General features: G+C 40.8%; 1 protein-coding gene across 21 annotated transcripts in view; it reads left to right on the forward strand.

The window, feature by feature from the left end:
- The window catches only part of TTLL5 (tubulin tyrosine ligase like 5), a 134,802-nt gene that overhangs the window by 603 nt on the left and 112,085 nt on the right, over positions 1-22,114 (forward strand). For 16 of the 21 annotated variants that reach the window (XR_001522002.3, XR_001522003.3, XR_001522006.3 and 13 more), the window contains exons 2-11: positions 39-168; positions 3,835-3,944; positions 5,755-5,837; positions 6,611-6,717; positions 7,251-7,381; positions 7,955-8,037; positions 10,018-10,087; positions 10,382-10,466; positions 21,716-21,817; positions 21,939-22,030. Coding sequence is in view for 13 of the 21 variants with exons in the window: in XM_015629957.3 (XP_015485443.1) it covers positions 89-168; positions 3,835-3,944; positions 5,755-5,837; positions 6,611-6,717; positions 7,251-7,381; positions 7,955-8,037; positions 10,018-10,087; positions 10,382-10,466; positions 21,716-21,817; positions 21,939-22,030 (943 nt within the window). In the remaining 8 variants the exon portion in view is untranslated. Of the gene's footprint in view, positions 1-38; positions 169-3,834; positions 3,945-4,639; positions 5,206-5,754; positions 5,838-6,610; positions 6,718-7,250; positions 7,382-7,954; positions 8,038-10,017; positions 10,088-10,381; positions 10,467-21,715; positions 21,818-21,938; positions 22,031-22,114 lie in introns of those variants that run through there. The other 5 variants (XM_015629963.3, XM_015629964.3, XM_033515177.1 and 2 more) reach the window with 5 other exon arrangements.

The following is a 22,114-nucleotide window of genomic DNA, read 5'->3' on the forward strand; positions in this document are numbered from 1 at the left end:
GCTCAGCTGTTTATTCCTGCTTTTAATCCTTATTGCAGGTAACTGCTCTTGCAACTAGGATTGGGCTCTATGAAAACTCCCAGAGGAAATGCCAGTTAGGATGGCTAAAGATCTGGAGGAAAGTGGCTCATCTGCAGAGGAGGAAGAAGATGCTTTAGATGGACTGGAGTAAGTAGAAAAAAAATTCTCTGAACTGTTTGTATGTCCCTGTGTTTTCTCGTGGATCTGTAGTGGTTTGAAAAGACAGATACATTCCTTACCCTCTTACTGTCCTACCTATGAAGTGGAAGATGATTTGTTTGGGCCTGAAGCCTGTGGGCAGGGTACTTCCATCTGCAGCCTAAAAGGCTACCACATTCATCAGGGTTGGATGTGCAGCTTTTCTTTGGCTGCTCTGAAGCCCATAGTTTCATGGATTTCTTTCTGTCGTGTTCATAAAATGGGAACATTTTGTTGATATCTGACCCTTTTTAATTTTCCTCTTTTTATTTAGCATGTGTGGGGTTTTTTGGTGGGATTTTTGTGTGTGTGTGCTTTGTTTTTTTTAGCTTTTACTGCAGCAGAAATTAGAAATCTGCTGTACAGTAGATTGATATATGATATTTTCTGTCATTTTTATAAAACTGTATTTTGATAACTACTTAGACTTCATATTTCTTACTACTAAGAAATCATAATGTTTGTTCCATCTTTATTTAGTAACTTCTTTTATCTCTACTTGTGAAGAAATTGCTCCCTTATTCTTTCCCATAGCAGAATCACTTCTGTTTCACCTGGACTTACTTCACTGTGTCCTGTTAGGGCTTATTTGGGTGCACATTGTGACTGAGTGCCCAGCTGGAGACTACAGTGACTTAAGACATTTAGAGGAATGTTGCTCGATAGCGAGTGGTTGGCTTAGATTTGCTAGATCCTCATGGATGGAAAGGTCCAGAACTAATTTCGAGTAGAATGTAACTGTATCAGTATGTCTGCATCAAGTGACCAGGGGTCATACTAGGAATGAATGACTGTCACCTGGAGGATTGAGCCTTGCTGCAAATCCTCAGGACAAGCTTAGTATAAACTCTTGTCCTGTTGCCTCAGCTCATTTTCCACTTACATAATGCTCTGGCCTGTATGTAAATTCTGGAAGCTTCTTGGGTCTCTTCCAGTCTGAATATCTAATTACACCACAGTTGTAATTTTTTTTTTTTAAATTATTTTTAGAGGTAGTAGAAGGAGGTGGGAGTGATGTGAAGTTAACTTGTCTGGGTGATAATGATATTAACTTCATTAAGAGGACCAAGGCTGCCCTTAAGAGCCCCTGTCCTAGCATCAGAAAGTTGCCCTTCTATCTCTGTTCCTTTGTTCTGAGTGTCAGAGCTGTGTTTTATCTTGTGTAGCTTCTCCAAACCTTTGGCAGACGATGATCTTTCATATTCTATAGACAAATAGTTTTGTATATCTCTTTTAGTCTTTATATTTCTTCTTGTTAGTGTAGAGATGTCTCTCCAACCCCTCAGTCTTTGTTTTCTGTTAACTTTTTCATGTTTTTAATTTCCTTGTGTAGCAGTAGTAAAAGGCCCAAGTTTTACTTGCCTATGGAGGATGATAGTTTTTCTTTGTGTGATCCTTGAATTTGATATAACAGGTCCTAATTTTATTGGTGTGTCCTTAATTCCTCAGAGGAGATGGTATTTCCCAGTGTAGTCTTGTTTGGTACAGAACTGATCACTGCATCTCAGAGCCCGTAGCTTGAGTTGTGCACTGGGGGGCATCGTTCTTGAATTCTGGCCTCACATTCCACTGTATCTGACAGGAATTAAAAAGGAAGAACACAGCTTTATCCATTGTGTTGAGCCAAGTCTGTTCTAATCTGTCAAACTCAGCATTAGTGCTTTTTTTGTGCACTTCAGACTCCAGTATTATAGCCAGGCGGACTGTGCTGACCTGCAGTTCTAAAATTGGAGTCTGGAACCTGCATTGCAAGGTCTGGTTGTGTGGATACCAGCAATTATGGTTTATCATGAATTATAGATCTTGTTTTCAGGCTATAAATTCAGGGAACTGTAGCAGTGAAAGCTCATGAGGCCTCTCCAAAATGATACCCACTAAAATAAATACAGGACTAAACAGGATTGAACAGAACTCAGACTGACAAGACCAACTCATAAAGAGGGTGATCTGGAAGATAACCTTTATAGCCAAGTACCAAAGTGCTGTATTGCATTTGTGTGGCCAGGTTTTGGTAGTGGGAGGGCTACAGGGCTGGGTTCTGTGAAAAGTTGCCAGAAGCTTCCTCCATGTCTGACAGAGCCAGTGCTCCAATATGGACCCACCACTGGTCAAGATGGAGCCCAGGAATGATGGTAGAAACACCACTGTGATAACATATCTATTGAGGAGAAAAAAAAGTTATTGCATGGGGGTAATAGTGCTCAGAGAAGAGAGGAGTGGGAATATGTGACAAGAAGAGCTCTGCAGCCACCTAGGTTGGAGGGCAAGGAGGTGCTCCAGTTGCAAGAGATGGGATTCCCTGCAGCCTGTAGTGAAGTAGCTATGCCCCCATGAAAATCTGTGGGGGTGGAGAGATGCACCTACAGCTCATGGAGGAGCCCAACACTGAAGCAGGTGTATGCCCAAAAGAAGGTTGGGATCTCATGGAAAGCACGCTCTGGAACAGGCTCCTGGGAGGGACCTCCAGCCCTATGGAGAGAGGAGCCTACCCTGGAGCAGATTTGTAACCCCATGGGGGACCCATGCTGGAGCAGCCTTTTCTTTAAGTACTACACCCTGTGGAGAGGGACACATGCTGGAGCAGTTCATGAAGAACTATAGCCCATGGTCAGTTTTCACATTGGAGAAGTTTGTGGAGGACTCTGCTGTGGGAGGGACCCCATGCTGGAGCATGTGGACTGTGCTTGAGGAGGAAGCAATGGCAGAAGCAGCGTATGATAAACTGGCTGTAACCCCCATTCCACATCTTCCTGCACTGCTGAGGGGAGGGGGGTAGAGATTCAGGAATAAAGTTAAGCTCAGGAAGGAGGGGGAGGAGTGGGGGAAGGTGTTTTTAATATTTGATTTACTTCTCATTATCCTGCTCTGATTTTGATTGGTAGTAAGTTCAATTAGTTTCCACAAATCGAAGGCCTGTTTTCCACAAGCCCATTCTTGCCTGTGACTGTAATGGGTGAGTGATCCCTCTCTGCCTGTAACTCATGAGTCTTGTGGTAAATTTTTTCTCACCTGTCCAGCTGTCGAAGGGAATGATGGAGCAGTTTTAGTGGGTACCTGGCATCTAGCCATCACAACCACAAAACTGGCTGAAATGCCAAGACTAAATTTCTTTGCTACGTTGATCACCGGGGCATTCCCAAAGCAGCATCAGAGGTGTGCAAGCAGAGAGGCGGGCACTGTGGAGTTTGGTCCTTCCTAAGAGGATCACTGAAGCTGCTGCTTGTACCTCTTTTTCAGGGATTCTTGCAGGTGTATTTTACCACTGTGCTTTTACCTTTCCCACTGCAGGGCAGGAATCTCAAGCATATTTGATAGAGTGCCTTGAGGTCTATTGCAGTTCTGTGCTATCTGACTTCAGATGGTCTACTTGTGAAACACACAAAGATAGACAACAGTTAGAATGTCATATGTATTTTTCTATACCCAAGCTGTAAGTCACTTAGGTATCTTTACAGTCCTCCTCACTAATCTTCCACTATTTTCCTCAGCATGTTTGCTTTTGTGCTGTCCACAGGCTAGGTGAGTAAATATGGAGAATTGCTGTGTCGTTATTGTAACTAACTGCTGTAGGTATGAGGCTCAGCAGTTGCTTATACTGACTGTCTGTCATTTCAGGGATCATCCATGTATCAAGTGGACCGGTGGTGGCTGCAGGCGGGTCCCTGTCTTAGTATTTCATGCTGAAGCCATTCTGACTAAGGACAGCTACCTCCGTCTAATTGGAGGTGGGTGCTAATATATGCCAGCTTTTGGTTTGAAGGCACGAGGTAAAAGTCTCTTACTGGACACTCCCTTCACTTTGTGGTGGGAAGAGGACGTGATAGGAAAGAAATCAGAATCTTCTCTAGTCTCTGACCACTGTGACATTCAGAAATGCTAAATCTGTTGGTGAATGCTTTTAATGTCTTTAGACTATGATAAGTGTCTGTCCCTCCACTGGGCCCTGATGTGTGTTGAGTTGGAACTGTCTGCTTGCAAATTGAACTCAAAGGCCATCCTAGAACTTAGAACCAGAATGCAAATTCACTAGAGCTAAGACCTTAAAATCAATCATTGTAGTGAGTTTTGAGAGCATTTCACTGGGAAATAAAGCAGCAAGCCCCACAGCTGAACAATGATAATCTGTAGTAACAAATCTCTGAGTCTACAGCCTCACAACCCTGAGATGGCCATTAACAAAATGGTTGCTGGCAGCACTTGAGTTGGGAGACCAAACCTGTCTAGTGTCAGATAATGGAGAGCCTCTAATGAGGCTGGGTTGTTATAAACAGTCACTTTGGATTTGAAAAGTTAGTACTTGTGGGTGTGTACAGCTGGGAGCTTGTTCTGGATGTGCTGACTTGGAGGAAAGCTAAAATCTACTTAGCTTCTTTCTGTGAAGCTGCTGACACTTCTTTCTTCTCGTTTTTTCCTTTCTTAGGTAACTGGTGCTTTTGTTTCTATTATCCTATCCAAGCAGAAATGCTTCTGGCTCATTGGGGTAAGGGGTGGAGAAGGTGATTTATATGTGGAAACTCCTGATCCTTTTCATGTGAGTTAAAAACGTACTTGGATGGTGCCAGAAGCTGATGGTAATTGTAACTCATTTTTACTGGAGCGTGGGGTCTCTTCTACTTTTTCTCACATGGTTTAACAAGTTTACTGCTGAATAGTGCAACTTGTTAAATTTCTTCCAGCTTTGTTTCTTTCCTGATTATGCTACTTCTTACTTTTCTGACTTACTATTGTTGAAAGAACATATTCCCTGAAGTTAAATTGAATCTTCATCCTTTTATTCTCAGTTTGAGTCAATTTGTAAGCTGCCTTTTCTAGGCAGTTCTGTATTCTAGCGTTGCAATTTCTTTCTCCACTGTCTTTGAACTCTTTTCTAGATTGCCACATCCTTTTATAGTACAACTGACCTCTAGTCTTGCTACTTGCTTTTGGTTTATCTTATACCTCCAGGGCTGCTTACTGCCTTTGTTTTTATGACTTTCTACTTGCATAGTGAGTTTATCTTTTTATTTCCTTGTGCTATTTACTTTATTTCTTGTTGTATTTGCGCTTATTTGTTGGAAGATCGGTACAGGTGAATGAGATGTAAACAAAAATTCAGTGCTTTATTTTGGGTTTTCAGGATCTAAAATGTGATCACATAAACTAGCCATGTCAATGAGGGGCATTAGACACAATTACTTTTAGCTAAGAATACCAGTATTGAATAGAGAAGAAAGCTAAAATCATGTTTGGAGTGTTATAAAGCAGTCTGTATAATGGAATGTTTAAAAGATAAAATCTGGGTATTTGTTATACTGTCCAGTGCATTATATGTTGGGGTTCTGTGATGCTACTATATAATAGCTAAGGATTGATGTAAGTCATTTCACTGATGCTGATGTTGGCATTTCCTATCTCCCTTTGCCTGTTATGTGCTGCTACTCTCTGTGAATTAAGTGCAGCTGTACTGTCTGAGTCCTTTTCTTTGGTAGCATGAGTGTCTTTGGTTTATTCTTCCATGTGCAGACTCTAATCCTGTGTCTCTTTGCCTCTTTACAGAGCGCTTCCATATGTCCTATAAGATTGTGCGAACAGACAGCCGGCTGGTTCGGAGCATTCTGAGTGCCCATGGATTCCATGAGGTGAGTGCAAGGAACTTCTGACCTGATTTTGTGCTGGGCTGGGAGGTAATGATAATGTTTTTGGATTTTTTGGGGGTTTGTTTATTTGTTTTAAGTCTGCAGGGTTAGAACCAGGAAGTTGTGGCCCCCCTTGAGGTTTTTGGTTTTGCCTTTTAATGTACTCTGCTAGTCAGACTGAAAAGATGTCATTTTGCTCTCTCAAAGGAGAACCCATTAGTCTTAAGCCTTCAAAAATAGGGGAAAAGGAATGCCGAAGTTTGGTCATGTGTTTTTTCTCTTTTTGCTTTTAAAGTGTGACACCCTTGGGAAAATACGAAGGATTTAATTTCTCAGCCTTTACAAGCTCTCAGAAGTGTTCATGTAGAATTTCACACTTTTCTTCTAGCACCTGTCTTGCTCTAAAGAATGTCCTGTATGCAGCTAACAACAATTTGAGGGATGCGTAGGGTTGATTTTTTTTCAGAATAACAGCAACTTAAGGAATTGATCTGACAAGTTTTCTGAAGAGATTTAAAATGCTTTACAAGCTGTGTTTAAACCGTCTGTGAAAAATAGCAGTCTCACAACTTTGTTTAGAAAAATTTGCATTGGTTATTTCCCACCATGGGAATACCTTAGGGCAGCAGTCTGGCTGAACTTGCCCTTGTATTAGAGATAGCAGAGAAGACTGTCATAAACTAGAGTTGCTTTGGCCTTGTAGATCTAGGGACAAAGGTGTTGCTTTTCGTTAGCTTGATGTTTTTCTGGGTGGTGTTTTTGATGTTGCTTTTTAGGTTCACCCTAATAGCAGTGATTATAATCTCATGTGGACAGGATCACACTTGAAGCCCTGCCTGCTGCGTTCCCTTACAGATGTTCAGAAAGTCAATCATTTCCCTAGGTAAGGCCTTGATACCATGTTTTGTTAAACATCTCTGTGGTGATTAGCAAAAATCTGAACATAGATACCTCCCAGAAATAGAGTATACATGGTGCTGTAAAATCCCAACAGACTGGGCTAGTGCCACATGCTGTCATCATTCTTAACGGTCTTTGGGATTTTTGGGAAATAGTATATGAATTAAAATGCTTGTCTGTAGCCCAAATATTGGATTTTTAATTTTATTTTCTTTATTTGATGATAAATTATTTGTTACTTCTGGTTTTTAGTTAGAGGGATAGTCCTATGTCCCCAGCTGAAGTTTGTAACCACCATTATAACAGATTGCTGTGCTTCACTCTGTCTTGGGAATTGCAAGAAGTGCCACAAACGATATTAATACAACCATAAGACAGAGGCAGTAAAGCTTGAGAGTAGTTGCAGTTTAGGGTTTAGACATCTGACAATGCTGCAGATACTTCAGTAACTAGGACAAAGAGTTGTTAAAATGTTGGGGAGAAAAATAGATTCAGTCTCTTGTTTTGGGACTCCAGGTCATATGAACTGACGCGAAAGGACAGACTGTACAAGAACGTCTGTCGAATGCAGCTGGCCCATGGGTTCAAGACATTCCATATCTTACCTCAGACCTTTATCCTCCCAACAGAGTACCAGGACTTCTGTAGTAAGTGAAGAGCTGGTGATGCCCAGACATAAAACAAAATAATGGGGTGTGGGGGGAAGGGAATTATTTTTAATATCCTAGATTTTTGATCATGCCAGTGGTTAAGGCAACAAAATTAGAGGAAAAAAAAGCTGGGAAGAGAGTAGAAAAGGTCCATATGATTTCATTACATTATTTCTAATCTTCCATTTACTCCATGCCTGTGTAAGTTTTCAGAAAGCTGATGTGTAGGCTTAAGACTCCAAAATGGAGGAGTTTATATGTGCACAGCATTGTTGATGATCAGCTTCACAATATCCCTGCCTAATGCCTGGGAGTACTGAAGTGAGAAGTGCCAAAAGGAGGCATAGTGCTGAAGAATGGTCTATCAGAGCAGCAGGGGGGGCTTTAGGGAGGGGCTGGAATAATTGCAGTGATTACAGAGGGGTGAAGAAGGACATCAAAAAAGCAGAGTTTGATCCCCTTGTGGAGTTCCCTAAAGTGTTTACCTTAGGCAACAGTCTTGATTCTTGCTCCCCTGTTAATAAGCAAAACAGAAAATGTTGCAGACTTGTGCTGTTTTCTTTTAACCAGATACCTTTTCTAAGGACAGAGGCCCATGGATAGTGAAGCCTGTGGCCTCTTCCAGAGGTCGAGGTGTCTACCTGATAAATAATGTAAGTGTTCACTAAAAAGACTGCTCTTCAGTAGCACTGTCCTCAAAACTATGTTGGGTTCCAGGCAAGAGGTATGAAGGCATCTAACTGGACACTGGCCTTACTCTCAGTTTCAGCCATATATTGGTGAGCAGTTCAACAGCCCTGAACAGCTTGAAAGGCATGCCTGGGCTTGTGCTGTGTAGCCAGAAGCTGTCTATCTTTTTATGCTCTGCTCATCTTGCAATCTACCTTCAGGTCTTAGCTTATTAGGAGCAAGTTTATACTCCCTGAGACAGTTTGGGAAGCTGTGCTGCTTCATGCTATCTTTGTGGCTGACAGTAGGCTGACCTTGTGGAGATTTCCAGAACTCTCCTTAGTTGTTTCCCTGCGTGACCTAACAGTCCTCAAACAGACCTGTTGTCTCCCACTTCCCCATGGAAAAGAAGAGTTTAAGGGAACCTTGATAGAGTAGGAAGTGTATCAGTATTAAAGCTATGTTATCTAAAGGCCAGTGTGTCCTGCCTGTGGTGTAATGGGGGTACTTCTTTGAAATCAATGTGCAGGTTTTAATGTCTTTTGCTCTTTGTGGGCTTTGCAGGGAGTTAAGTTGTCATAGGTAACAAATATATCTGAACTGGAGCCAAACACATGAGGGGATTCCAATAAATATGCTCAACAGCAAAATGACTGTTGAGTCATTTTGTTTTCACTCATTCAAACCCCTTTAGCCTTCCCTGCACTCAAGGGGTCATGCTGCTTCATCTGTTCTCTACTTGGATCATTTCCCATAAAATATGGGAGCAATTTGCCAAGTCTATGAGGTAAGTATTTCCAGAGCTACGCTCAGTTTTTTCTTTGCTTGAAAGGGAGGAATGAGCTCAGGCTCACATGGCAGTTGGCCATGACCTGGAGAAAATACCCTTCTGGGACCAATATCCCTTTGTGTATTTCTGTTTGAGAAGCACTACAGCTGGTTTGGCCTACAGGACAGTTTCCTTCAGTGTGATGCCATTAAAAGAGTCTTTCAGAATCTCATCACAAAAGTTTTTGAAAACAGCTAGAACCCTTCCAAACAAATAGCAAACCTTTGCATTTCCCTGATCTATATAGAACAGTATGTCACTTTTGTGTGATATTCTAAGGAAAACTGAGCTTGTTATCTCACATTCTGTATAAGCATTTTATATGCTTAGATTTTTTGCTTGTGATGTTGGTGTTGTAGCTGAATAGATTCAAAATGGAATAAAAGTAGAATCTTGTGATTCTCTTGCCTCTTTTGCAAACTGAAGGCAAGAAAGCGACGTGCAAGAAACTGATTACAAGAAAGCCTTGCATACAGCAAAAAGTAAAAGCTTTTTCAACAGATCCCATAACTTTGTGATGTGTATTTGTCATAGTTGGAGCTTTCTGTTCTTACCTACAAGCATAGCTTCTTTTGGGTACAGCAGGAGCTCCTGCTGTAAACTGACACTCAGTAGAAGGTAGGCAGAAAAGTTGGATACCAGCCCAGGATGTAGTTATAAAGATCACAAGTTGAGTAAGTTTCTTCACTTGTGACTTCCTCACCAACTGTAGTTGCATACTCCATCCTGGGTCTTCTAAACCTCTTCTCCATGTCTTTGGTTAAACCTGAGAAGCAAACAGAGTAACAGTTACTTCTTAGATGTGGGTTTTTTTTTTTTCTTTACATCATTGTCATGTGGCTATTAAATCTCTGGTAGTCTGAGTATTTTACTGGAAAATTCAGTGAGCAGGATTTTTTGTAATGTAATGTAATCATTCCTGGACTTCTCTTTAGGATCTAATGACCTTAAATGTGTTGTGACTGACAGTTGTGTTTTTTCATTTTGGTTTTATTTCTTCTTTCCTCAGACATCGTTATTGGTGCAGGGTGGCTTTAGGAGGGAAAGGCAGGAAAAAATGGTGGATTTGATCTAATTTCTTCTTACACTTTACATCTCCTGTTTTTTCACTCTTAAAATCTCTGTTCTTCTGCAGCCAAATCAAATCGTAGTGGAAGACAACATTTTGGTGTCTCGTTACATCAGCAATCCCTTGCTCATAGATGGTGAGTGTACTTAGGAATTGCTTTTCTCCCTTTCCCCAACCCTGCATCTGAAGATCTCTGCAACCTTTGCAGGAGTTTAGTTGAATAATTGAGTGGTCTAGCTTGGTCTAGCATTAGACAAATGTAGCTAGATAATTCATTAAAACCTGGAAGCTTTTCAATTTCAATAGCTTCAGCCACCTATTCAGCAGCAGATAATAATTTATTGCTCGCAGAGTCTGTTGAAATTCCTCAACTAGTTATGATGTCTGAAAGATATTTGCAGTCCCTGACTTGTTGACAACTGTATTTCAGATTTCAAGTTCGATGTGCGTCTCTATGTTCTGGTGACATCCTATGATCCACTCGTCGTCTATCTCTACGAGGAGGGATTGGCCAGGTATGAGAGAAGTCTTTGTTTTTCAGTGTACCTGCACTTGGTGATCCAGATATTTCTTGGATTGCCTCTCTACTCCTGAAACAATAGTAAAATGAGGAAAGTGCCAGTTAGGGAATTCTGAAGAGTTTAAATAGATTGTACTTCATCATGCTTTGTCCCATCAGGTTGCTTCATATAGATTATAGGATCTTGAGTGAGGGATTTTATTTTTTTTTATATATAATTAATAAAGCAAGTTTTCAGCTTTCAAGGGTTGAATGGCCAAACAGGTTGTCATTGGCATGTTCATTCTCAATGCTGAGTTCTTCTTGAAACTTGGGATTGTTGATACCTTTGTGCCTCTTCTCTATTCTCCGAGGAGAAGGGAATCCAAGTGTCCTCAAATTTATCCTAAAAAAAAAGTAGTTGGAGATGTGTTAATGAATGAGCTTAGTGACTCATTCATTTCAATGACTTCTCTAAATTTTAAGTCAGCATTTGTATTTTCTGCAGTATCTACTATGTGGTTTTAGGCTAGTTCACTATTTTCACCCTTCAAGATAACAATTTTCCTTTGCATGTAAGTCATCAAAGGACATCTAAGATTCCCTAGAATCAACACTTGTCTACCAAAAATACCTGTTTTTCTTTGTCCCAGAAGTTTAGCAAAATATTTGTCTGTAGTAAGTAATGGATTTGAAGCAATCACCCCTCTGAATTCCCAACAGATCAGAGTTTTAATTGTAGTGATGTTTGAGAAAGGAACACCACACAGCTGTCTTCAACAATAATTTTAAGTAACGCTGTATCTTTCTTACAAGCACATCTGATGTATTTGGAATATCTCTAGGGTTCATGCCTGACATGGCTCTGACTTGGGTAGGTGCTGAATCCAAATTATCTTTGGATAATAATATCTCCAAGAAGATAATAAAACCAAAAGAAAACATAAATAATGACCCCACAAGAAATATCTATGAAATTGTTGAACGCCCTTTGGGTGTGTTGTGATGTGCTTCTGCCTGCAAAGATAACATGAACACATTTTTTCCCTAAAAAGAGGCAGAAAGGGGAAGCTTGTCTTCATAAGTGGAAAGCTTACGAAAACAACTGTGTTCACTTTAGAAAGGGAGCCTTAAACATACCAGTCATGCAAGACTTTTCTCTTGGGAACTGGCAGCTACATTGTTAGCTGCTAATATTGCATGCTTATGGAAAGTGACGAGAGAAACAAGGTAGTGTAGAATTCCAGCATGTTTTCAGAATGGGCAGTACGTAGCAGGCCTTTAAAAACAGGATTTGCACCATCATTAATATCTTAAAGGTGGTTCTGCTGATCTTGTAACAAAGGAATTTCTGGAAAATTCATCTGTATAAAGACAAGTACTCTACTCTGAGGATAAGTGTGCATTTTTGCCAGTAGAGTAATATATTTTGCTTGAGGGTAAGAGTGTGGAAGTGCATATGATATATGTTCAGAAACATCAGTCTCAAAAATTCTGGACTCTCAGTCTTCCGTGCTCATCTTCTCAATTCCCCTCTGGCAGCAATACTTGCAAATCACTTTTCAGTGTTCTGAAATCCTTAGCAGTTTTGTGTGTTTTGATTGCATTTATTTAAACTAATCAAATCTGGTGCACATGGTGTTGACACACATGACATGATGAGTGGAACATACATCTACAGGACACCACAGTATTACTTCCTAAAGTTTTCCTTTCTTTCAAACTGCGTCCCATCCTTCAGGTTTCTGTGAGAGGTAGATAGTATATGGAGACTACATGTAGCACTAGGTATCTTAATGCTGCTTTGTGGTATAGTACTCTACCAGTGCAACTATGGAAGAGGTGTAGAGGAAATTAAATTGTGAGTTGTTTTCTCTCTCCCAAGAGAGGTAACTCTGTGCTCTGGAGAGTAGCTCTGGTTCTGTTACTAAAATTCAACTGACCACTGAGCAGTTTCAGCCGAAGTGTCAGCTATGGCTAAGGATTTGTAGTTGAGTGCTTTCACATGGTAGCTCTAAGTTTATTGCAACCAGTACCTTAAGCTTTTCCCATCTACTGTGGCTGAGCAGCTGGTACGTTCATGCTGCAAGTGCTGGCAAGCTCTCTTTGGAGGACGAGGCTCAAGGTGAGCAGAGGCTGATAAAACTTTAGCTGGGCTGTTCTGTGTGGCCTCCAGGTGGCACTAGCGGTCTTTAGTTGTAGCAATTTGCGTTTTCCCCATACCCTGCATTTGCAGACTCGGTTGGTGAGAGGTAAAGGACCTGGAGTTACTGGATTATTGCTTCCTATTTAGCTGTTTTGCCATTCTTTTAACAGTGTGAGTTACGTGCTGGGAGAGAGCACTGTATTGCCTCACATAGTGTAATGCTGTGTTTTAAAGCTGGGACAAAAGTTTAGCTCTGCAAGGGGAGGAAAATGTTTTAACCTTGGGAAATAGAAGCTGTTTTTAATGCCTTGCTTAAGAAAAAAAGAACAACCATGCTGCTTAAGAGTAGGTAAAAACAATTTCTAACAGAGATCTGGGAGGTAATGTCAGAGTCTGTAATCAAAGGTGGTGTAGAAGCAATCTAAAGTGAAAAAATACCAGCAGAACAAAGCAGTCTGGTTTTGGAATCTCACCTCGTGCTTGTGGTGCACTATGGCGACTGCCATGTTGTGTATTTGCTTTCTGAAGGGAGATAGTCTCTGAAGTGTAGTAAGGGTGAGCCTAGCTTGGTGTTTTAATTTTTTTTTTTTTCCATTTTCTTAGTCTGTCTCAAAGATCATGTTCCTCTCTAGTGTTACACTTTGCATATTCCAAGAGGAACCTGACTGTTTCAGTAAACTTGGTGGTCTCTACCAGAAAAGTAGTGCTATGAGGAAACCATAACATGCCATGATCTTACAACGAACAGACCTGGTATAACAAACATTTGTCATGTTTGACTAGATATTTCCTTAGGCCTTGTTTCTTCTGGCACAGCTAGACTTGTCATGCCATGATCTAGAGTGGAATTTGAGGCTTCAGAGCTAAGGAGAAGTAAGAGATTGTGGATCCAACATTTTTGTACCTTCTGTTTCACTTTCCAAGTTTCATCTGAAGGATGTAGGAGGGCTCTGTACCCAGATGTGTGTAACAAAGCCTTCAGCTGCTGTGTTGGAAGTGCTGAATAACTATTTGGTTTGCCCTGGCCAAAGTTCTCTCTCTTTTATTATTTTTTTAAATGCAGTTTTTTAGGAAGATAATGACTTCAAAGTGCTTGTGTCATGATTTTGTTTTGTTTTGCTTTTGTTTTTTTGTCCTTTGTGTAGGTTTTTTGTTTTGGTTTGGTTTTTTGTTTGTTTTCTTGGGTTTTTTTCTGTTTTCCTCTAAAAGACTACTGAGGAGAACTTAGGAAGCACTGATGTTGAGTATATGTTGAGCTATTTCCACCCCACTCCGTGTAGAATAAGCTGTATAAGGGGACAGAGCCTCAAGTGAACAGTCAGACTTCTGGAGAGTTATTAAGAGTGGTATCAGTGAAAGTACTCTGTTTTTATCTTTTGTTACAATACAACTTTTCTAGCCATGCCTCCCTTGAACTGTGTTAAAACTTGTTGCATATTTTATGCCTGGTGAACCTCTAGAAGGAACACTGCTAATAGATTAGTTTGGAGATACTCAGTGATCTGTTTGGAGGGAGTGCAGTGGGGTGGGAATTTTTTTCTCTTACTTCAGGCTTGAAACAACTGAAGCTGTGAAGCTTGTGTGTAAGACATAAATCAGCGCTGGGTGACTTAAGATCCTCCTGTTGGATTGAAAAGTGTGTTGAACACTTTTCTAGTACTTATTAAAAAAAAAAGTATACAGAGTGTGCTGCCATACATCTGTTAAATTGGCAGATATTTAGTAACTTTGTACTGGAAAGGACAGTTATAATCTAGATTGGTTGTCTGTGATCACAGCCTGGAGAATTGTAGCTGGGACCTTTGCATTGAAGGTATAGGTTTGTTATAGGTATAGGTCATGGCAAACTTGGTCCAGGGTATAACTGTCATCTGATCATACATTAAAAATCTTGGTAGTTTTATTTATCTGAGATTTCCAAAACAGGTGATGCAATATATTTATTGACATACCTTTTATATCGTTGTTTGAATAAGAGGTACACTGTTAATAAACTACAGCCTTAATTACATTCTTTGACATGCTTTTGAAGGTGACTCACCAAGCCCAGTTATGTGGGAGTCATTTAGAGCCAACTGCTGAATTGGTGGATTATGCTGTTTTTTGGAGGGGCATTCATGTAAGTGGAGAATAACAAGCCTGACTCGTGCCTGAAGTACAGCTGAAGAGAGTACAAGGCCAGGATTAGCTTATGCTGTTTGAGAGCCTTGCCTGTTTTGCTAGTTCTCTCTCCTGTCTAACTTCCCCTCCTTCTGTGTGGGACAGAAGGGAGCCTGGTGGACCTCTCTGCTTTGGTGCCTGCAGGCATGATGAGGGCTCGACACATAGTGTGGGGAATTCATAATGAAATGGCTCCTTGTTTTGGGGGAGACTTGTTCATAGACTGCTTTTTCTCCTAAACCATGTTTAGACAGCCCTGTTTTTTAGCTTTAATAGCTGGAAGGGTTGTAGACCATCAGGAATTTGTCATTCAGATTTACACTGAATTTGAAAAGTAGATTAGAGAAAAAGAAGTAAAACTGAGCTGAAACCAAAACATTCTTGCAAAAGGCCCAAGGAGCAGCAGCTTGGGGAGACTTTCCAGTGGGACACAAGTGTTTGCTCTGGGGTTAGACCTCTGGGCTTTGCAGCACCTGCCACTAGCTGCTGTGCTGCCACGTGAGCTCACACCACTCAGCCTTGTGACACCCATCCTTCAGTAGCCTGGCTTCCTAATTGATACTGGCTCCTCTGGGATATTCACCATTTCTGTGCTGGATTCCTGTGGTTTCCAAAGAATTCAGGTGTTTGCTTTGAGCCAAGGAATTCACATTAGCTCACAGGCTGTGCTTAGGCCAGAGCTGGCTGAGCCAGCTGCAGCAGCCCTGTCCCTCTTGCAGTAACCCCTGCCCAGCAGCCTCCTCTCCCTAGGGAGTACAACTCATTTATTTCTGCATGGACACCTGGGATTGGACTGCAGCCACTTCAGTAGACATTGTCCCGTGCAGAAGCTGTGGAACAGTGTTACTCACTAGATTTACCTGCTGGGCTTCAGGCCAGTGGATAGGCCATCAAGCCAGAAGGCTTTATGTTGCTTCTTTTTTTTAATTAAGATAATCGGATTCAGATCACTGAGGCGAATAACTACTGAATCACCAAGGTGCATAACTACATGGCCCGACTGTTGTGCTTAACAGACAGGCTACTAAGCAGTTGTTAAAGCTGCTGACAGTCTGAACAATGAGAAACTAGAGAAATGTGAGAAACAGAACATGAGAAGTTCACCAAATCACAGAGCAGTTTTGTTTGGAAGGGATCTAGTCCAACCCCCTGCTTAAGTGGGGCCATCTAGGTCTAGTTGCCCAGGACTGTGTCCAGATGGCTTTTGAATGTCTCCAAGGGAGGAGACTCCACAACCTCTCTGGGCAACCTGAGTTGTGAGTGCCAGTGCTTGGTTGTCCTCATGGTGTTTTCTTGTGCCTGGAAGATTCAAATTTCTGTTAATGGCAATGCATAAATTGAAAACATGCAAATTTGTTGTGAAAATATTTAAAAAAGTCTTTATTTTCCCATCCTGTTCCTGCAAACATCTGGTAAAACTGCTTCTGGATCTTGTTCTTGAACATAGAACTGTTTGAGTAACTTTATTTAGCTTTGATTATAGAAACTGCCATCACAGAGGTGTCACCAAAACACTTTTTTTTATGTTTAGTAATTCCCTTACAAGCTTTAGCTCATGTTTGTACTCGATTGCTAACTGATGTATCAGGTGGATGCTGTGAAACATATTAATGTTGGAGGTAGGGGGATTGTGGAGGTAGGGGGATTGTGATGGTCTTTGGACTTCTGTTTTCTGTCCTGTAGTGTAAGGGAACTATGTTCCCTAAACAAAGTGGCAGCTAATAGACTAACAGGGAGGCTAAAGTCTAATGCATGGGGAGGAGCGAGGGGCTGGGAAAGTGACTCCAAGCATAAAACGTGAGGAGCATGCTTGTAAAAGCACTACACTGATTATTTCCAGGACATTTATGCAGGAACTTGGTGTGCAGTCATGGAAAAGTCTATCATAATGTGTGCTTTTTTGTAGAAGTCATTTGAGAGAAGAGGGATTAACTATTCTTTCCTTCTTCCCACTCCAGAGTCTTTCCCCTTCTTCCCTTCCTTTCCCAGGCTCTGATTAGATGCCTCAAATAAGCATTCCAGAGCTGTCAAGTTTCATGCAAAACCATGTAACATCTTCTGTAAATATTTAATGATCCAGTTTACGTGTTTCTGAAATGACTTGCAAACTTTACCTTGTGGTTAATTCATCTCCTGAAGTAATGCTGAAGATAAGGCAAAGAGCGTTGTACAATCCCTTGGGTATTCTCCTGCCTGAAGCTGTGACAGTAAAAGGGTAGTTGTTTGGGTTAAGGCAGTGTAGGGATGTGGGTAAAGGGCCAAAGTTTGGTGTGGTAGATTTGGGGATTTTTCAGGGTGAGCTCAGACATGTTTTATAGACTGCTAGGTGAGCAGGGAAAAAGCTTGCATGGCACTTGTGGAGAAGGTGACCTTCTTAAGGCTTAAGTGTGGTTATGAGGGTTTTAATGAACTCTTACAATAAAGGGAAGGAAGACTGGAATCTGTCAGTATCTGAGTACCAAAGGTGAACCTGAAGCATGACGGGGAAGCAGAGAGCTGGGATGTCTCCAGATGTTATACTGTTAGTCTGGAGACTGAGAGTAGTTCTGAAGTCTGAAGGAATTAGTGAGGATTTTTCCCTTAATTTTCTTTTTGTGCTGCCCAGGCTACCTGCTGCTGCTACTGCCACCCTTCTGCTTGCTTTTGATTGTTCTTTCTTCCTCTCTGATCCAAGATGAAGTACAGCCAGAGGGAAGGGAAGTGTGCTGTTGGGGAAGGTGAGCTGTGTAGTAGTGCATAGTTGCTGGTATAGAGAATGGGTTGTTGCCTTCATCCAAGCTGGAATACACCTGTGTGACTTGGCTTTGACCAGCTGAGACATGAACAGATGTATGAGAACAGTGGAATGTGCAAGTATCACTTCTCTATTCTAAGCTTTGAATTCAGAAATGAAGGTCATCTCCTCGGTCCTGCTGGGGAAGGAGAAACTGCAGTGAGAGAGGGAGTCTGCTGGGACTGTTCCCAATATGATTGCATATACTTCTGCCTGGGAGGCTGTATTACAGGCAGCAGTTAGTGTGGAAACTGAACAATGCACAGTCAACCTCAGTTTAACCTTTCCTATTTCCAGCTGTAGTTTTGGGCTAGAAACTCTCATGTAATATTTCTGCTTAGAGGCTTTTGGCATCTAACCTCTTTTTTACCGTGTTAGAATGTGTCCTTAATTTTCTTAACTTAGGCCTTTCCTCAGACTTTAAAAGGACAAGATTCATTAGGTGGGGAGGATCTTTGAGAGAATGTGACTGCAGTAAGGCCAGGTAAACAAGTTAATGAAAGTGGATATCTCTAGTATCACTTGCAGTTCATTTTCAACAGTGAATGCAAGCAATACGTAACATTAGGACACGGGAAGGTGCTTCCTATATTCCTGCTGCTCTGAACTGTGTAATTATTTCTGTGTAATACATATCTCAGAGATGACCCAGGTTAATGGTGTCAGAGAGGGCCATTCCTCTTGCATCTTCTGCTCCTGCACCCTCTCCAAGTACATTAGAGAGGTGGCAGGTGAAAGAAAGTTCAGTCATTCAACTTTGAAAACTGGTGGTTAGAACTTGTGTTATAGAGAAAGCAAATCTGAATTCAGGCCAAAAGAGAGTTGATATTCTTTGGATGGTGGATACAGAACAGACATCCATTCCTTTCTTGGCTACCTGCATAGTATTTCACATTGTTAACAATAAGAAGAACTGCTGGTTTAGATGAAGTGGGGACAGAAGAATGCACTGAAATGGCAGAAAACCTTCTTGTCTGACTAATAGTGGAAAATTTTACCTTTTCCTAGTTTTTTTTTTTTGCACTTGACAAGTCCTACAGGAAAATTCTATGTAAGAATTAAAAGCAGTGTGGATCTAGTTGTTGAACCACTCGGCCCACACACACTTTCTCAGTGGTGCCTGTTAAGTCTGTTGGGTCTCTGCATTGCAAGGTCTATGGAGTAGTCCAGAACTTGGACAGGAACAGATCACAGTGGGGGAAAATGACAGTTCCTTGAAGCAGAGTAAGAAGAGATGGTACTAGTAAGCAGAAGATAGTGTTTAGATGAATTTCCCATGATAAAATAGTCTTTTTTGGCTGAAGATGGGCCTCCACGTGTAGACAGTCCAGCCTCTGGTTTAGGAGTACTCTTGGATTCCTGTCTGATTGCAGGCTCCCACATAGCAGCATCCACGAGTAATGCTTTGGCTCACAAACAGTCCTATCCTGGCAGATGGTGATCTGGACTCACGTACTTGTGCCTTCATCACTCTTTGGCTGGGTCATAGCAATATGAGACACCTGGGCATGAAGCCTTTGGTGTTTAGAAAAATTGTTCATGCAAAATATTGAGGCATATGCTTGTGGTAATTCTGTTACTAGGAAAACATGAGGCTTGCCCTTTATTTTCTGTCCCTGCTTAGCATATAGTTTTTGAATTGCTTTTAGGATCTTGGCCCTTATCTTTTAAGTAACATATATTCTATTCTTAGTAGTGGCCCAGAATGAAATTGGAAAAGAGCACTACCCTTAAATGAAGTCATCTTCTAAAATATTATAAGATTCCTCAAGAGTTAATTCTTATTTGAAGTTAACACCTAGAAAATTTTACAAGCATTCCTTTTCTATTTTTCACTGTTACTGTAAGGCCTTTTCCTATGACCTTGCTATCTCTAAAATAATGGTAAATTTCTGCTGAAGCAAGATATTCTGTAGCCTGCAAATCTCTTGTCCTTCCTGGAGACAAGTGTGGTGAATGCAGAGCATACAGTTACTACAGTGGAAGAAAGATCCAGTGAAGTATACTCTGAAAAGCTGTAGAACTGTAGAGTACTGAAAGTGATTGTGACTGTTATTTCAGAGATGGTAACACTCTTCTGTCTCAAGCAAGTGCAAAACACAAAAGTGTAAGGAGTGTGGGCTATGTGCTAGCATTGTATTCTGATCTGTTACTATTCTGACATCCAGAGGCTATTGATAGAAGCTCTAGAAATAGCTTGGATTTTCCATTTGCAGGCTTGCACTTAGCATGAGGCTGGTCAAACCAGCTCTGGGTGAATGTATTAATAAGCATTGCGTTATGTTATTTAAAGCTTGGGCTTTTTTGATAGTAGATCAGAGTAATTAAATGTTCTGGAGGTTTTTGGTGCATTGCTGAAGTTGCCCATGATGTCCTTCAAGATGATAGCATCCTAGTAAAAGAGAAAGCTTAGGTACTGGGAGCTCTGAAACACAGTGAAATACTTCTGAATAGACAGTCCCCATGGAAATGTAAAATTCTGAGCATGGAGCTCAGACCACCTAATAATTAAGGATGGCCTCTGTAGAAGGAAGCCAATGCAAGCATTTGAAGGTACAGAAATATTGTTGTTTAGAATGTTGTCTGTGTCTGCCAGGGGTTCCTATTCTCATATTTGAGGATGAAAAATTGAAAGCATAAGCTGAGAAGCATGATGAACCTAATTGCCCTCTGCTTGGAAGTACCTAGGAGGACTTGAAATGGATCTCTGATTGTGCTCAGTATCTTCCAGGATCTGGCTGAAAGTATATTGCAACAAATACTTTTAGTATGCTTCCAGTAAATGATTGTTGAGGTGGAGATGATGAAATCATAAATAAGAACAAAATATATGACAGGGCTTTTGTAATTATTTTCAAAATAGAAGTGCTAAATCCAGGAAACTTACAGTTAAACTGAAAAGAAATTCAAGTAGTTTAAGCTGTGGAAATATGTGGAAAGGGGATCCAAACTTCCAAATACTTTTGTTGCCAGCTGCTCTGACTTCATTTGAAGTTAAAGCTGAGAAAAATATAGTGCAAAATATTTTTCACTCTTTTAACCTTGCCACTTAAAATTATTTATATCATGGGTTGTTTGGGTTTTTTCCCCCTGTTTCCACATGTGTATTTAAGGATACGTTTAAGCATTTTCATAGATTTGTTGGTATAGTTCTTAAGGCAACAGGTATTTCTCAAAATGGCTACCAAGGGAGGGCAGTAGTGGCGTTGTTTTAACTGAGAATTAATGTCTTTGTTTTTTTGGCAGTTCTTTCTAAATGAAGGATTGTGTTTTTATTTTATTTTTTTGTGTAACTTGATAGCTGTCTTTGTATAGTTCAGCTTCTTCTGAACTATGGGAAATAATTGGGGAAGGATGAAGAGAGATGACTATTAATGAAAAAAATTGCAGATGCATTCTTTTCTGAATATTATTTCATTGCATAAGCAGATCATCCAACTTTCTCTCCCTCTTCCATTTTTCCTGAATCCTGTCTCCTTTTTCTTGCATTGGGGTGTCCCCCATACTTATTTCCCTTTTTATGCAGCTAATCGTGCTCTCCTTGGTACATACTTTTCTTCTTGCTGGGGCTTCTTTGGACAGCATGTGTTTGACTCTCCCCTTACCTTTTCTTACTGCCCTTATCTCTTTTGAGACATTGACACTTAAAGCTCTTGTTCTCTCAGGAGGATTGTCAGAGTGAAGGTGTTTTTTCTCTTGTTGATTTTTTTGCTGTTGTTTGGGGTTTTTTTTGAACTGGAACGTGCTTGCTGTTACGAGCTATGGTGATTATCAGTGCCTCATACTAGTCATTCTACCTACCAGATGCTCTGGATTCTGCCCTTCATTTTTTAAATTTTATTTTTCTCCAAAGTCTGAGGCCTAAAATATGTATTGAAGCGGGATTACATGTAATGTAAGAAAATGATTGCAGTTGGGCTAGATTACTGTTGTAGGTCCTTTCCAACTGCAACTATTCTATTACATTATATTCACATTCTATTACATTATTTTTTTGCCCGATGTGTCCTTTGAGGATAAACTGTATTTTGCATTTGATGAAGTCTCATTTACATGCATTCTCTCCCTAGGTGTTGCTTTTGAGTGGTCTGTGTGGTAGTCTGTGATTTGTAGTGACATACTTGCTGTATCTGGGAAGAATGCCACTTGTTCAAGAAATACTGTGAATTTTTATTCCTCTTTACAGATTTGCAACAGTGAGGTATGACCAGGCATCCAAGAACATCAAAAACCAGTTCATGCATCTGACCAACTACAGTGTCAACAAGAAGAGTGGAGATTATGTCAGGTATTTGGATGGAAAATGGAACTCATTCTTTAGAGGTTGGGTCAGTTTACCTAAATTGGTCTAATGTTGATCCACAGAGGTAGGCCAGTGGTGTCAGCCTCCCTCTTTCATTTATTTTTAGCTGTGATGATCCTGAAGTAGAGGATTATGGAAACAAGTGGAGCATGAGTGCAATGCTGAGGTACTTAAAACAAGAGGGGAGAGATACTGCAGGTCAGTAAAAATCTTGTTCTTTTATTTCTTTGTTGGATCTTGATCATCTCACTAGTGTGAATTCTAAGAAGTCAAGGAAGAGCC

The sequence above is a fragment of the Parus major genome, chromosome 5 (genome assembly GCF_001522545.3).
Source record: "Parus major isolate Abel chromosome 5, Parus_major1.1, whole genome shotgun sequence".
Lineage (NCBI taxonomy): Eukaryota > Metazoa > Chordata > Aves > Passeriformes > Paridae > Parus > Parus major.